Below are 16,651 nucleotides of genomic sequence, written 5' to 3'. Positions count from 1 at the left end.
CCCCTGCCTTGTGCAGGAACACACTACTACAGCATCCCTGACGGATGGCCATCCAGTGTCTGCTGAAACACCTCCAGTGAAGGAAGTTCCAGCACCTGCTGAAGAAGCCCGATCCACTGGTGAACAGCATTCACCCCTAGGGTATTCTTCTCGATATCCAACCCAAACCATTCCATTGTGTTTCTGAACAATTCTGCCACACTTTCTATATGACCATCCTTTGTACACTTGTTGACTGCATCAGGTCTCCCTGCAGTCTTCCTCTCTCCAGACTAAACATATCGAACACATACAATTGTTCCTCTTTAAGTTTTTCCTTCCAGCCCCCTCATCATCTTTGTTGCTCTTCTCTGGACATGCTCAGTTTGCCAGTGTCCTTCCTAAAATGTAGAACTGGATACAATATTTTAGGTATGATCTGAACAATGCAGAATAGAAGACCTCTCTTGATTTTGACACTACTTCTGTTGATGCAGCTGAGGATTGCATTTGCTTTTTTTTTTACAGTTCCATCATTATTTATGTATTTATTTAAATTTATTGGCTGCCCAATCCCAATGGACTCTACTAGAGAACTAGAGAAAACATAAAAACAGGTAAAAACATTAAATCAAACAGCCCAGACTGAAATCTAATAAACAGCAAAATCAACAAAACAAAACAGAGACCATTGAACAAATAATAAACATCAACCCCAGGCCTGGGACCAAAGCCAGGTTTTCAATCCCCAGGAGAGAAAGCGCCATCCTTAACATCTGGGGAGATGTTATTCCAGAGGATGGGGGCCACAGCAGAGAAGGCATGCTTCCTAGGTCCTACAAGATGGCAATAGAGGAGACCTGGAGCACACCCACTCTGCTGGAACGTACTGGGTGGGCAGAAACAGTTGGAGACAAGCGGTCTCTCTGATAGCCAGGTCCCATGCCAGACAGGGCTTTATAGATAATAACCAACACCTTGAATTGCACTTGGAAGCCAACTGGCAGCCAATGCTGCTTGTGTAGCAGTGGTGACACATGGGCCCACTGAAAGGTGCCTGTTACTGCTTGTGCCACTGCATTTTGAACCAGCTGTAGTTTCTGGGTGGTCTTCAAGGGCAGTCCCATGTAGAGTGCATTGCAGTAATCCAATCGTGAGGTGACCAAGGCATGAGTGACTGTCTGAAGGGCCTCCCGACTGAGGAAAGGATGCAACTGGCATACAAGATAAACCTGTGCAAAGGTTCTCACGTCTGCAGCTGCCCCCTGCTCTTCGAACAGTAGCTATAAGTCCAGAAGGACCCCCAAGTTGTGCACCAGTCTTGACTGGGGAAGTGCAGCCCTATCCAAGACCAAAGATGGCAACATCCCCAAACCATTGGGTCCAAACAGCCACAGCCACTTGGTCTTGTTAGGATTCAGCCGAAGTCTGTTCTACCCCATCCAGACCTAAACAGCCTCCAGACACTGGGTCAAGACATTAACAGCTTCATCTGTGCTGCTCAGGAGATGTAGAGCTGGGTAACATCAGCATACTGCTGATGCCGTACCCCAAACTGGCGGATGACCTCACCTAGTGGTTTCATGTAGATGTGGAACAGGAGAGGCTCAAGTTCTGCTAGTAATCCATCCTTTATATATGTCCTGCTGCCCAGTATAGTTCCCTTCTTGTGCCTCTGGCTGTTTAAATTCTTCCTGTTGGTTTCTGCCTGTTGTTCCAGCTTGTCAAGACCATTTTGAATCTCTATAGTCCTCTAAAGTAATTCCTATCCCTTCTATCTTAGTGTCATTTGCAAATTTGGTTATCTATTGTAAATTCCATAGCTTTGTAATTTTGGCATGGATTGCAAAACCCATACTGAGCCTTAGCCTTGCTGACCCCATTTTTATAGATTTGGGCTATTTTCTGATATTCTCCTTTTGTTATTTGCCCCTCTGCCCATTTGTTAAACATGTCTTCTCTTCTCCCTGCCTGCAATATGGTGAATTTGAGGAATTCTAAGGTTGCTCTTTCCCAAAATTCCTATGATTTCCTCAACTGTTTCTTCTCTGTTAATAAATGCAAGTAAGTCCAGAATAGCTGACCTCTGAGTTTACCATTTGGAAGGTGAAGTTTATTTATTTATTTCTCATATTTCTACACCGCCCATCTCGCGAGCGACTCCGGGCAGTTCACAAGTTGCCTGTAAGACATGGGAAACACCTGCTACCTCTCCCATTTGCTGCAGTTTGACCCCCAGTTAATACTGAAATCCTCCATTACCCAGTTTTGCAAAGTTTTCATCTTTACGTTCTACTTGGTTATGTGTCCTATTCACCCGGATGCTTTTCATGAATTTCAGCACTTTCCCAGTTCTGGTTTGAACACATCCACTTCTCTGATGTCTTTTTAAGTAGAAGACTGCATCGTGTCTCCACTCAACCTTCTCTTCTTTAAATATATCCAGTGCTTTTAGCCTTTCTTCATAGCCCCCAAGGCCCCAACTCTCTTCATTGCTTTTCTCTGCACTCTCTTCTGTTCCTCAGCATCCTCCTTGTAATTTGGCCACCAGAAATGGACCCAGTATTCTAGGCATGGTCTGACCAATGCAACGTTGGTGGAACTGGCTGGTAGCATTTTCTCTACTGGACAAAACCTGGAGTGGGGAATCTGATCCGGGGGGAAAACACCCAGAGCCCTGCACTGAAGATTGAGAGAAGTAAGTTTATTGAGGAAGTCACATTGGTTCAGAAAACTTCCTGGCTAAAAGGCAAGCTAAGAGTGCACTAAGATGCCAGATTTTAAAAAGTGTAAATCATGCCTGCTCGGAGAGGGGTGTCATGTTCACTGTTTCGATGTTCTGTTAACATCGTAACGTTTCACATGTCAAACCGTCGATCCGTGTATTACATGCTTGAACGCTTCCTGGTATTTTCCATTATTGCTGTGCTCTTTATTTTGCTACTTTGGAATGTATGTTTGGGTTTGCAACTCTGTTCAAGGTTACTTTCCCAGGCACATGTAACGGTTGCTAGCACCTGGGTGGGGGTGGTTGCTAACGAGCGCTTGGGGCGGGACTGGGTTGGAAGCAAGGCTTTTAAGTTTGTATTTGGTGCGCTTTTGCTCATTCTCAGTTTTCTCTGTATTTGCATACTATTCCTTTAATAAATCAGTTATCTTTAAGCCCGGGCTTGTGAGACTGAGTATTTGGGATTAGGCAACCATTACATAAAACTGAGAGGGACGCAGTGGTGCTGCGGGTTAAACCGCTAAGCTGCCGATCGGAAGGTCGGTGGTTCGAAACCGTGCGGTGGGGTGAGCTCCCGTTGCTCGTCCCAGCTCCTGCTCACCTAGCAGTTCGAAAACATGCAAATGTGAGTAGATCAATAGGTACCGCTTTGGCGGGAAGGTAACGGCGTTCCGAGTCGTCATGCTGGCCACATGACCCGGAAGTGTCTATGACAACGCCGGCTCCAAGGCTTAGAAACGGAGATGAGCACCGCCCCCTAGAGTCGGACATGACTGGACTTTACGTCGAGGGAAACCTTTACCTTTACTACATAAAACTGAGAATCATTTATATCATTTTCCGCTAGCCCCATCCAAGTTTGGGTAAAGGGGAGCGCTAGCGATGATAGAACCTCAACTACGCGAAAGTGATGGGAGCGAAGAGGAGCTGGACTCGACAAAGACCCTGGTGGCTCCGAGTTCGCGAGCCCAAAGGGCAGCGCGCCGAGAGATGCCCAATTGGATGATCTATTGTTGGCGGTGCAGGGTGCTACAAGGGGTGAACTCCAGCCCGAGGTGGAAGCAAGAACGGGGAGGGATTCACCACAGCCATCCTGGGAACCTGAACCCCCGTTATCACCAAGGGTTGTAGTGACCACTAGACCCTTAGAGGAGCCTGTCACCCCTGCCCGCATGAAAGCAATAGAGGATAAAATGGACATGATAGTGGCCCTCCTGAAGGATATCCCCAGAGGGTCGGTGTCCCTGCAGGAAGATTGGGAGGAAGACCCCACACAATTGGCTTACCCGAGAGAGAGGTCCCCATCACTCAGGGGAAGAAGCAGGATTCGAGCTTCCCGACAATCGAGGGGACGGGAGTTGAGAGCAACCAGGGATCGGCCACCACTGGGGGCTCGATGTGCGTTGAAGTTTGTGGAGCCATCACAGCCGGCGGAGCCGATAAGAACCCTTCCACCATTTGGGGTAAAGTTTGATGGCGACCCTACCAAGCTATCCTTTTTCATTACTAATGCTAGACATTATTTGGAAGATTGGGGGCGAAGTTTTCGTTTGGAACAGGGTAAAATTAATATTATTGCTAACAAGCTAAAGGGGCGGGCAGTGGATTGGTATGTGCAGTTATGCCAAACAGAAGCTACGGAGTTAGAGGACTTTGATGAGTTTCTGTGGGCACTAAAACAGCATTTTGAAGACCCCTTGGCCCAAGAGAGAGCAAAAAGGGCACTGAAAAAACTTTTATCAGGGAACCCTCTCTGTCGCAGACTACGCTTTGGAATTTAAAGCCCTGGCAGGGAAGGTAGAGGATTGGTCCCAGTCAACTTTAGTGGAAATGTTTAAACAAGGACTGGAGACGGAAGTCCTCCGGTGGGCTTTGTGTCGGGATGATCCCAAAACGTTGTATGGGTGGATACAGTTGGCGGGCAGCGCGGAAAACGCTCTAGAAATGTTCGCCCATAGCAAGGAACTGAAGCAGGGCAGAGCAACTAGAGGGGCTCGCACCATGGGATTTTCAACCCGCCCTAAAACGAAAAGTTGGGAGGAAGAAAGAGAATGACGATTTGCGAAAGGTCAATGCCTGAGATGCGGGAAGGAAGGGCATCGTGCCACTTCGTGCCCGAGACGCAGACCGGAGGAGCGGCCAGGGAAACCATCGGGAAAATCGCCATCATTACCGCGTAAGATGAGGGCTGCCTGCGCAGAAGTCGACCCTTCAGACCTCCCATTTGGGGAAGAGGAGGAGGAATTACAGTTTGACCAGCTGGCGGGAAAAGGTTACCACCTGCTCTGAAGGGCACCATTGGGCAGGTGGAAGAAACCAGGTGCAACCACGATTCGGTGAGTGGGAATTTTCCTACACTGACTGTAAAATTGAAATTGGGATCTAGAACCAAAACTGTGGAAGTCTGGGCTATGCTAGATTCAGGTTGTTCACGTTCGCTAATGCATCCCGATGTTGTAGCTGCCTTAGAACTGCCCACGTTCCCTTTGCAACGGCCAATGATCTTCACACAATTGGATGGAACTATGGCTGGGGGAAAGGCGGTCACCCACTCCACAGGACTGGTGGCTTTACAAATGGGTACCCATTGGGAGAAATTACCTTTTGTCATAGCTCCAGTGGGGGGTCCTTTAGTCATTTTGGGAATGCCTTGGTTCGTACAACAAAACCCTTTTATCAACTGGCTGCATAGAACTGTAACGTTTGCTGATGGATTTTATAAAGCACCAGAAAAGGACTTATTGGAGGACATTGAGGGTGGACGGGTGGCTACCACCACTATACAAACCCTTGAACCCCTAGAAGGACTGCCCAGGCAATACCAAGATTTTGCAGATGTGTTTGGAGAGAAGGAAGCAGATCGGTTACCGCCTCACCGAAAGACAGACTGTGCCATTGAATTTCTGCCCAATGCAAAATTACCTCACCCAAAAATCTATGCCATGTCCCCTAAAGAGCTGACTACACTGAGAGAATTCATTGACAAAAACTTAGCTAGGGGTTTCATTGAGCCAGCAAACTCCCTGGTGGGGGCACCTGTTCTCTTTAGACCAAAAAAGGATGGTTCTTTGAGACTATGTACCGATTTCCGCGGGCTCAATGCAGTATCAATATTAAATAAATATCCTTTACCCCTCATCAAAGATATGTTATCACATCTGGCCAAAGGTAAAATCTTCTCAAAATTAGACTTAAGGGAAGCCTATTTTCGCATTCACATAAGGGAAGGGGATGAGTGGAAAACAGCGTTTAACTGTCCTCTCGGGGCTTTCCAATACAACGTGTTGCCTTTTGGTTTGTCTGGGGCACCTGGGGTTTTTATGCAACTCATCAATGAGGTCTTGCATGACCACCTATTTAAAGGAGTATTAGTGTATTTGGATGATGTATTGATTTATACTGAAACCATGGCAGAACATATTCACTTGGTGCGTCAAGTGCTTGCTAAACTGAGAAAAGCAGAGTTGTATGCGAAACTGTCCAAGTGTGCCTTCCATCAATCACAAATTGATTACCTGGGGTATAGAATTTCAGCAAAGGGCATTGAGATGGACCCTGCCAAGGTTGAAGCCATTTTGGCATGGGAGCCTCCCCATACCAGGCGACAATTACAAAGTTTCCTTGGATTCGCCAATTTCTATAGGGCATTTGCCCAAAGTTTTGCTGAAACTGCCCTTCCCCTGACTGAACTACTAAAAACTAAAGCTCAGGGGGATACGCGGCGCTCGAAGAATCCAGGCCCGCTCTTTAAATGGACCCCAGCCTGCCAACAAGCGTTCGATGCACTCAAACAGATTTTCACCACTGAACCTATTTTGCAGCATCCTACCCCAACTAAGCCTTTCGTAGTGCAGGTTGATGCCTCTGACTTCTCCATCGGAGCAATTCTGCTTCAAGCAGACCAATCTGGCACTTTAAAACCCTGTGCTTACCTCTCTCGCAAGTTCACAGAAACAGAGAGGAGGTGGCATGTTTGGGAAAAAGAGGTGTTTGCTGTCAAAACAGCCTTGGAAACCTGGCGTCACTTATTAGAAGGGGCTTCCCACCCGTTTGAAGTGTGGACTGATCATAAGAACCTAGAAGCCTTAAGCACCAGTCGAAAACTCAGCCCCAAACAACTTCGATGGGCTGAATTTTTCACTCACTTCGATTTCACACTCAAGTTTATACCAGGCAGGAAAAACTTTTTAGCAGATGCTTTATCACGCAGACCCCAAGATGCTGGCCCTGGGCCAATGGTACAGGGTACTGTATGGACTGAAAAGCAATTGAGTTTGGCAGCTGTGACATGCAGTCAGACGCGAGCGCAACAGGCTCAACGCCAGACCGCTCCGCCTCCCTCCCGTCCAGCGCGTCTGCCAATTCCATCAGACTTGAAACAATAGTTGCTTTTCCACCTGAAATCTGACACTTGGTTACAAGCAAACTTAAACACTGTAACTTTTACTGAGGACTTTGCCTGGCGAAACGATTGTCTGTATGTCCCTGAGGCTTTATGAAAGACGATCCTCCAGCGCTGCCATGACGATAAGTTGGCTGGACATTTTGGATACCTTAAAACCCTTCACCTCATCAGACGTCAATTCTGGTGGCCAACTCTTCTAAGGGACCTTAAAACTTAGGTGGCCGCTTGCCCTGTGTGCGCAACAACCAAGCGCAAAACTGGCAAGCCTCAAGGCTTCCCAAGGACTGTTTCACTGTTATATAAATGTTACCAATAGGAAGCTTTTCCTTCTATTTAAATAAAATCTAGATAGCTGCAACTTGCATGCATTCTTTCTAGTCCTACTTTCTGGGACCTTGAAAACCAGTTCTTGGCCATCCACCCTGTGGTTTCCCTTTATGTGTCTGAACATGGCTATTGTGTCTCCCCTCCATCTTCCTTTCCCCAGACTGAACACCCCAGTTCCTTTAGCCTGTCCTTAGAGGGCAGGTCCTCACATCTCTGTATTGTCTTTTTGGCCTTCCTCTTCCTCTTCCCACCTGTCCATATCCTTTTAAACATGGTGCCCAGAATCTGTCAAATGACCAGAATAAACATCATGATGTTTGTGTCACAGAATCTGGCCCGGCTGAGGCTTCCTTCCCAAGATGGCCTCTTTCCTTTGTGTTTGTTGCCTGTGTTCCCTGCTTCCTTTTATTTACTTTTTATTCTTTTAATCAAAAGCAGGGAAATTGTCAAGCTCTGTGCTAACCTCTAGCATCATCTGTACTTTGAAGAATTCCTCTTGCCCTCAAGATCCTGGAAAAGCTAAAATTGGGAGAGTCTGTAGCCCAGAAAAAAGGAGGAGGGGGGCAAAGCTGAGCTGGTTTGGTTGGGAGGTCACATTCACTGAGGCAGCCTCTTTGTGAGCATCCCCACATTTGCAACATTTCAAATAAGCCCCTTGTTGCTCAGGGCTGGGTAAACCCAGCCAACTGCAGTGCATTTAATAAACTTTGGTTAAGTAAAGTATAGCTTTGCATGAAGTAAGGATTTTTATATGCACTTAAAATTAAAATTGCTTTAATTGGCCAAAGATAGAAAGGAATGGGGAAGAGAAAATATATAGAGAGGCAGGGATTTGATTGTTTGCACTGGGCAAGTTATAAAGCAGTGCCCTTTACAAGCCATGAACAATGAAATGCCATAACAGCACATAGCGGAGATAATTTTTCCTGGTATCTTTCATGTCTGCTGGCAGCCACCTGTCTGTGGAAGAAGCACCTTTGGAAAAGCGTCTTTGCTCACCACCTCTGCAGGGGTGCAAATGGCCACACCATTTCCATAATGGTTCAGCCTGTTATTGAGGGATGGGGAGGTGGGACACCTGGAAAGGAGCAGCTTCAGACATCAACAGTAGCCACACTTAAGCATTCTGGGCCAGGATGGGAGCCAACTCCGAGATTTGGCTGCTCACGGATCTGATCTGGTCTCCTGCACTGGTAGCTGGATGCCCCCAGGCTCAGAGCTGTGGAATCTGAAGCCGCTGAGTCCGCCCCGCACTCTGCTCAGTGCAGGAAACCAGAGAAAGTGTCCCTGACTGAAAGCGATCTAGTCTCTCTGCATTAGCTCCGCTGTCAAACTGGTCTTCAGCAGGGTATTCAACTAATGATCTCACCTAGATTTTCCAACTAGCAGGAACTGCCTCCCTTCAAAATGAGAAAAAGCAGGCCTTGTCTGTCAGCAATGGCCTCACGCGTGACGCTCAGCCATGACGTAGTTTGGTTTTGCCTCACATTCCATGGAACAAAAACAAACCAAATTTGCAAACATTTGCGACATTTCAAAGGGCACTGCAATTTGAAAGATACAGTATAGAAATATTTAGCCACCTGCATGCAATGGGATAAAAGGAAGTCCATTTTTCAAAAAAAGCAAAATGTACAGAATGTTATATAAAGAGAAAGTTAAAATATTCATAGAATTGGGAGGAAAGTGAAAGACGGTGTATTAAATTTATCTTGCTTCTGAATGTCCTTCCAGACATTAGGTACCTATCTGTGACATAAACACTATGCTATTTTTAAGATATGAAATTTTCATTTATTAATTCAAATGACATTGTTTGCATTTACAACATTCATTGCATAAACTTGGACATATAAAGTTTTCCACCTCTGGTTAATAACAGACATTTAGGGTACAAGTTATTGGTTGTATACATGTTCAAACAAATATTTGGGTACAACATCTTGTCAATAGTACATAGCTTTTTTTCTTTTTGTATTTTATAGCTACTAAAGACACAGTTCCATTAGCTTGGGTCTCAGAACAGTTTGTCTAAAGGGGACATAAAACACAGAGATAATGAGAGAGAGAGAGAGATGAGTTGCTAGCTGTAATGGTTATACAATCTTTACACACAACCCTCTTTTTATTAAAAAAAAAAATCAAACACTATCAGTATGAATCAACCGTGTGTTGTCAAACAACCGAGACATTCATTGTAGCTTGCTGTGATATAGGAAAGTGTCCATGCAACACACCAAGAAGAAACAAAGGCAAAAGAAGAAAAGAGGGAAAACAAGAAAACCAGATAACCCTACCCCACCACCCCGTGATGAATGTCCAACAGTCATTGCCTTTCATTGTACGTTATAACTACAGCTTTGCTATTGGAACATAAATGGGGGGACAACCGTCCCAGCCCCACCCTGAAAAAGTGGCTGGAAAGTATTTTTCAAGTGCAGTTCCAGCTGCAAATGAGTAGCATTTTTTCCTGTTGTCAATAATAGTAGTTTGACATTTGAGAGGTAAGTTCTGATCTTGCAGTTTTAACTAAGATATAATCCTCTCTCTTTACATTTTGGCAGCTGCTCCATTTTGAAACTTTCCTTTTGATAATTTAAAATATATGTCCATCTGAACTTATGCTCTCTCTGGGTTGCTGTGTGCGAAGCATTCAGTTCCATCTTTGCACCACAAAGGGGACTATAACTCATCGGACCTGATGACGTGGAAAAGGGTGACATTGTAGAGTATTTGGTGGCCATTGTTCCACGCGTAGAGCGCTCTGTCCTTGGGGTTGTAGTCCAGCATGGAAATATGTGAGTACTTGTTTAGGAATGGGATGTCTATATATTCATAAGTGGAGCTGTTGGTCTGGTAAGCGTAGGTCACCTTGGTTCCTCCCGAATAACCATTGGTGACATATAATGTGCCACAGATGATGAACCCTTCACCAGCACTGCGCTTGGGGTAACTTGTGTTCCAGGTCTGGAGGCTCTGCAAGGTGTTGGGGTCCAGCTTACTGATAACGATGTTCCCCGCATTTTGGTTGGTGGCGTAGACAGCCCAAAGCCCGTTCTCATCCACCATGAGGTCGATGTCTGAATGGCCACCCCAGGCATAATGATAGACATTATTGTAGCCAGCATAATCCAAGCTACGCGTTTTAAGGATGCTCTCTGTTTTCAAGTCAAACTTGATGATTATGTGGCTTTGGTATTTGTTAAAATAAATTGAGCCATTGTAGACCACTTGGCCAGTGCCAGACCATGGGTGTGGAAGGCGGTGAGAGGTGAAGTTATCCGTGTTCATAAAGTCAGACATGGATTTGTATTCACGGACAAATCGGTTGTTATGATAACTGTCCATGTACCAGACCTAGAGAAGAGCAGCATAACACAGAGAAGCGAAAAGCATTAAAAAAAATGGGCCCATCTTACTGCTCTTCTGTCAAGTGTCAATAGCTTACTTGAATCTGGAGCCCTCCATCTGTGGGACTACCGTTCCCATCTGCTTCAGTCACCATGGGGAGTTGAGATTTGTTATCCAACACACACACACAGAGTAGCAATGAATTCAACTGGCTCTTCAGGTAGGAGCAGCTAACCTGCCTGGGCTTTCACAAATCTTAGTGCCAAAGATGGGAAAGATGAGTCTCCCCCCCCCCCCGTTAGATGGAAATGGCTTTCTTTCAACAGATTCAATGCACACATTCAGTTACTGACTAACAAGAGATTAAACACCTGCTTTTTTCTTAATTGTCAGTGCTTCTTTGAGAAGATGAAAATAAAGCAAATAAATTCATGTGTCACATGTACTTAGGGCTTTGAAAGACCATCTCTGAGACATGTGACATTATATGATTAATTTAACAATGGCAACAAGCTCCCTCTATCTCGAAGTCATCCATGCAGTTCCTGCGAAGGACGGCAGCAAAGCTTTCCTGGACCTTCAGACCTACCCCCTTGGGCACAACCATTCTTCCCTCTTTGTAGAGGTCATGTGATGGAGCTCTGGTGCTCTGCAAAATCCTTTGCTCTCTGTAGCCAGCAAAGACATAGATTATGCAGAATGGGCTGTGGCTACACAGAGGACCCACAGTCCTCTTGAGTGAGCATAGCTGTGGGGGCTTACCAATAATAGAAAAGGAAACTCTTCTCTCAGTGAGGTGATTCTGTCATGCAGCAGCACTCATGGAGGCATTACATCTTCATCAATTAGTTGTGGGGGCTGCAAAGAGCTCCGCACTTAACAGAGGCCTAAGAAGTCCTTTGGTAGGACAAGGCTTTGCTTTGCCCTCTGTATTTGACTGCTCCCTTTTTCTCCCACCCCTTGAGATGTAGATAAAGATAAAAGATAAACCAGGGTGATTTGGAACCCGGTGGAAAAGAGGTCTCACCCTAGAGACTAGCATAGGAACTGCCCAGGCCCATCTCCTGAATTGTGCCTCCAGCAATGAGGGCATTAGACAAGACAGGCCTCTTTCTCTGCACCTCTGAGCCCTTTGAGGGCTTGCTGCTGACCTTTTCTTCAAACCAAAGTGGATCTGTGCGATCTGAAATCAGCTGAGGATACCGCAATGTGTTCGGATAATACATCTCCCCTTCTTAGGGGGCAACGCTTTGATCAAAGCCTTACTGTCCCTGTTCACAGCATCAGGAAAGGCACAAGGGCGTGATCCTACCTTGCTTTCACCTTCAGGAGCCAAGGGATCTGTCATCCAGGAGCCAAACCTTGAACCAGAAGTCTTTACGGTTATGGGGTCACTTATTGCAGTCAATTTCCCACACGCTGCAAGATAGTTGAACACAACGAAAGTAAGCAAGTCCTGCGATTCTCCCCCCCCGACTTTTAACCATGGTCTGCATAACCCTGTGTCAAAATGTGCAGATTTTCTTGTCCTGGGAAAGAGGCTTCTGTTTTCTACCTCATATTTAGCATGCTTTCACATTTCTTTGGATGGTAGTTTTGAGTCCAGGGTATTATTCACTAGCCAGAGAAAGTGGCTGTGTTATTCTGAGATGCCAGAGGAAGCTAATGGTTTTTGGGGTGATGGGAGGTTACATGGTTCTCCATACGTCTGTGGTTTTCTTGGCTGCTTCCTGTTCAGAAAAAGCCCTTGGGGAGGAGTTCCTCCAGTTGCCTTCCCTTGGCAGGGTGTGCCTCTGGTGCTTCCTTACAAACAGGGACCTCTACATTCCATACAAGAGATTCTTGCCAAAAGTGTCTTCGTCACAAAAGATTTAGAATCACAAAATCATAGAGCTGGAAAGGTCATCTAGTCCACCACCCTAGGATGAGGGACTCGGTACAGGATCCATCAGAACATCTCTGATAGATGACCACCCAGTATCTGTTTAAATGAAAGAGAACCCACCCCTTGTTGAAAGCAAGTTCTTCACTTCAAACTAAGAAAGAACTCATCTAATTTGAAATATTTTCTCTAACAGAAGCTACCAGCTCTCAAGGAATCATTTTTGCATGTCCCATTACTAATGAGATGTTCCGTCATAGCAGTTTTCATACCCCTGTTTTGGGATGTCCAGGAACATCACCCCATCCACGATAAAGAGCAGAAAGCATAATTTACTAGCATATTTGGCCTTAGACATTAGGATTTTGATAGCTGAATTCAGTTTTGTAGCAACTAGGGCTGTTTAGGAAGAATTGCATCAATATACAGAACACTCAGAAATTCATACCGCCCAATACACAATGACATAGGTATCCTTCATGCATCTAACTCCAATTAGCTAAAAGCTACCGCATCAGAAGTGACAAATCCCATAGTTATGTGGTCTCTGCTTTCCAATTAAAAGAAGTTCTCCATCCCCCAGTCTTATGTATTTCAGGGACTTCTCTTTCAATAAATAACAATTATAAGCTCCCTGGACCCTCATATTCGTTCACAGGGGTCTACCATGGTTTTGGGATGTTTCTGTTCATCACGAAACTTGGGAAAAACTGGTTCCATCCAATATGGATTGCGGTTAGAACAGTATATGAAGGAATTGGGCTTAAACTCCTCAGAAATGTATACAATTTTTCAGTGAGATCAGGTAGGTGAAAGTTGGCACGTAATAAAACATCTTAAAAACTTAAGTTGCCATTAAATGGAGCAAAAGAGAGAGAAAGATTCTAAAGTCTGTTGACCTCTTTAGGTAGTCTTGCACACTTCTTTATTCTTCTTGCCTGTCAGATGCAAAACTCATTTCTGGGATACCCAGCCTTGAAAGAGTAATAAATTGGCAACCCTCTGGAACCAATCCAGTGGATATGGTGAGAGATACATCCCCTTCTCTGGTAGGTTAGCAAGGTTAGTAAAGATTTGTGGAAACCTGATTTGATTTTCAACCTTATCTTTAACAAGCAATCAATGAACCACAAATGTAAACTGCATCCCATAGAGTCTCTCCATCACCAATAGAATACCAGGGGGAAAAAATATTCACCTGCCATCTACTACCCACTTACCTGGGGTAAACTTTCTCAACGTTTAAGCTTTAAGGCTTAGTTTTTAATGAACTTTAGTGGCATTGTACAATTATAAGTCCCACCAATTCATGATTGTGACTCCAGCTTCCTGTTTTGGCCCACAACCTGACTGATATCCAGCAGAAACTGAAAATCCTGTGTTTGATGTCCACAGGAGATACTTCAGCTCACTTGATTTCCAGCAAAAAAGCCTTTGCTCCTCCTCGATCAATTTAATGGAACATTTCCCTGGCAGAGATATGGCCACTCCTGCCACAAACCCCATCTCACAACCCTGAAATGTTCCCCTGAGTTTCCAAATGGAGCCCCGTTTATTGGATCAAGGGCTTTCTGAGTCATGGATTCCCAAGTCACCAGGTGGTCCTGAATCTGGAAAAGTGGGACCATGGAACAGCAGAGAAAAGGTCTCTCAGTCACCCCAGAAACTTATGGGACTTTCACACCTGTAGCAGAGAAGACAGGGTGGCTTCAGCAGAAAAAGAAACCTGATTAATCTCAATGGGGCTTGAGGTTGGCAGTAGGGTAGTGGTTTTAATTATATTATTGGTGTTTATGTTTGCAGCTATCATATTAATTTTATCTCTGCATTTTTTCACTGTTAGCTGTTTGGAGTCTCATTTTTATTTTTGTTGTTTACTTGTTAGTTGAAGATTTACTGTTGATTGTGTTTCAGATCAGCAGGATGTAAAACTAATGCCAGCAACAGTATTAAGACTCCTGAACTTAGTGGATTTGGAATCTTGGCTTGTGACAGTTGGACCCTTTCAAGCCGGCAAAAGGGTACATTTGAGCTTGTACAGAGCCCAAAATCTCCCTTTGGTGTTTCAAGAGAGCCCTGCGTGTTCAGGAAATGCTTTCCTGCCACCCCTTTGGTCAACAGTTTCTTATCCCTGCTCCCTTCCACATGCACATTCCATATTAGAGATTATTGCCACAGTGGCCCTTTTGGAAAGCACCACAGGTTTGCCTGGTGTGCAGAATGGCCCTGAATCCACCATCCACATCCATCCATCCATCCACATCCATCCATCCATCCTTTCTCTCTGTGAAATGGGCAAGGCTCCTGTGGTATCAGGCTTGCCTTGGCTTTATCATCACACATTTGTGTGCAAACGTTTCCCCTGATCTCTCCCTTACGAGGGCTTGACCAGAGGGCCATGAAGGCCCCTGCCTCTAGTCCTTCTTTGTAGGTTGCATTGGAAACCCTCTGCCTGAACGCAGGGGGTGGGGGCTGAACTCTGATGTGGCTGGGCACCAACTGAGTTCTGTTGGTGTGTGACTCCTGCATCTCTGGCAAGCCTGTGCATCTTGTAGAAGCAGTAAAGCCCAGAAGGTGAGGGCGCACTGCCTCTGGGGGCCGGTGCATCTCCTACCTAATTTCTGCATGCATGCCCGCAGCCTCTCTTCAAGATTTGACACTCTGCTCTGAAGCTCTTCGTAGTCAAAGGCGCCAATTTCTTCCTGGAGCTCGTTTAGAACTGACGTCAGGTTCTGCACCTCCTCTTTAAACTGCAAAACCAATTTGGCATCGGCTTTGTACTCCTCCAACACTGGGATCAAGGGCCTAAGCTCTTCCATTTTCGCTTTTATTGCCTGCAAGGTTAAAATAAGCTTGGTTTCAGTGCTCTGTGTGCAAAATCCCTCAACCCCCTCTCTGCACTGGGCCTCTGCTGCTTCAGGATGCACCATATCCACTTTCCACACCACAGTGACCACCATTATTAGTATTATTAATGCTTGTGGGGGAGGGGGAAATTCAAATGTGGGAAATATATAAATATATATATATATATTAACCAGTCTGAAGAACACCGTCTTATTTGGGAAAAAAGGCCTTTATTTTGATTTTTTTTCTGTTTTTAGAATGCAACATCTTAAGGTTACATGCTTCGGTCACATACACAGATTCTTTTTTTTCTTTTCCATAAAAGAATGATGATGATGATGGTGATGGTGATGATGATGGTGATGATAATAATAACCAACGCATTGACAAGGAGTTCCAAAACTAGTGATGAAATGTACTTCTACAAGTTCCATGCAAAAGACAAGCTTTCAGCTGTGTGGTTCTGGTAATGGTGGAAATTTGGAAAGAAAAGCAGAAAAGAATCAGAGAACTCAAAAGAAGACAAACTCAAAGGGTGGTGGGAAAAGCTCTCTGCCCTCTCTGTGTGTTTTTTTCATGGTTACATGTGGGGGGGATGAACACCTTCTTCAGCCAGTGCGACATTGTAAAAATTTCTTTTAAGTTAGCCCTGCAAGCAAGAAGATGAAACACTCAAGTCCCAGAGCCTTACTCAGAAGTCAACACAGTTTGCATCCCAGCCGTGGCCCTTCTAACGCCCCTCCCCAGGGCGCTCCCTCCCCACCGGCCAGATTGCCGGGAAGCACCAGCTCAGGGAGGAGAGGCCCGCTGCCAGCCCCGGCTGCCTCCCCCAACACCCAGAGCCCTGCCCTTCACCGCCAAGCCTTCCCTCAACCTTGGCCTCCCTCCCCGTTGCCAGGAGGCCCCTCTTCCCTGGCCCGCCTCACAGCGTCCCCGCAGTGGAAAGGAGGTGGGCCTCCCTGGGAGAGCCTCTCTCTCTTCCACATTTCAAACTGACTTAGGGAGGCTCCCCGGGTTCTGGGTACCCATGCGCCATGCTCAAGGCTGCCAGGTGGACCCCCACGGACCTCTGCTTTGGGCCAGGCATTGTGTTAGCTCTGCCTAGAAATAATTTGTGACGGATTCCAAAAAG

The 16,651-nt window shown here is 45.6% G+C and overlaps 1 protein-coding gene and 1 long non-coding RNA gene across 7 annotated transcripts in view; one reads left to right on the top strand and one right to left on the bottom strand.

Annotated features, from left to right (window-relative positions):
* Positions 1 to 9,571: 9,571 nt before the first annotated feature.
* OLFM1 (olfactomedin 1) overlaps positions 9,572 to 16,651 on the bottom strand; it is a 61,398-nt gene continuing 54,318 nt past the window's right edge. For all 3 annotated transcript variants that reach the window (XM_063316335.1, XM_063316333.1, XM_063316334.1), the window contains exons 4-6: positions 15,287 to 15,506; positions 12,103 to 12,209; positions 9,572 to 10,796 (exon numbers count right to left, since the gene is read on the bottom strand). In XM_063316335.1, coding sequence (XP_063172405.1) covers positions 10,122 to 10,796; positions 12,103 to 12,209; positions 15,287 to 15,506 — 1,002 coding nt within the window. In that variant the 3' untranslated portion in view covers positions 9,572 to 10,121. The remainder of the gene's footprint in view (positions 10,797 to 12,102; positions 12,210 to 15,286; positions 15,507 to 16,651) is intronic.
* Positions 10,103 to 16,651, top strand: part of LOC134506237 (uncharacterized) — a 34,847-nt gene continuing 28,298 nt past the window's right edge. Inside the window, exons 1-4 of one of the 4 annotated variants that reach the window (XR_010068789.1) lie at positions 10,103 to 10,237; positions 12,120 to 12,235; positions 13,618 to 13,721; positions 15,777 to 16,025. This is a non-coding gene — a long non-coding RNA (uncharacterized LOC134506237). Of the gene's footprint in view, positions 10,238 to 12,119; positions 12,236 to 13,617; positions 13,735 to 15,776; positions 16,026 to 16,651 lie in introns of those variants that run through there. The other 3 variants (XR_010068790.1, XR_010068787.1, XR_010068788.1) reach the window with 3 other exon arrangements.

Source organism: Candoia aspera, chromosome 16 (genome assembly GCF_035149785.1).
Source record: "Candoia aspera isolate rCanAsp1 chromosome 16, rCanAsp1.hap2, whole genome shotgun sequence".
Taxonomy (NCBI): Eukaryota; Metazoa; Chordata; class Lepidosauria; order Squamata; family Boidae; genus Candoia; species Candoia aspera.
Note: the sequence above shows the minus strand (reverse complement) of the source record. Positions and strands in the feature narration are given on the sequence as shown.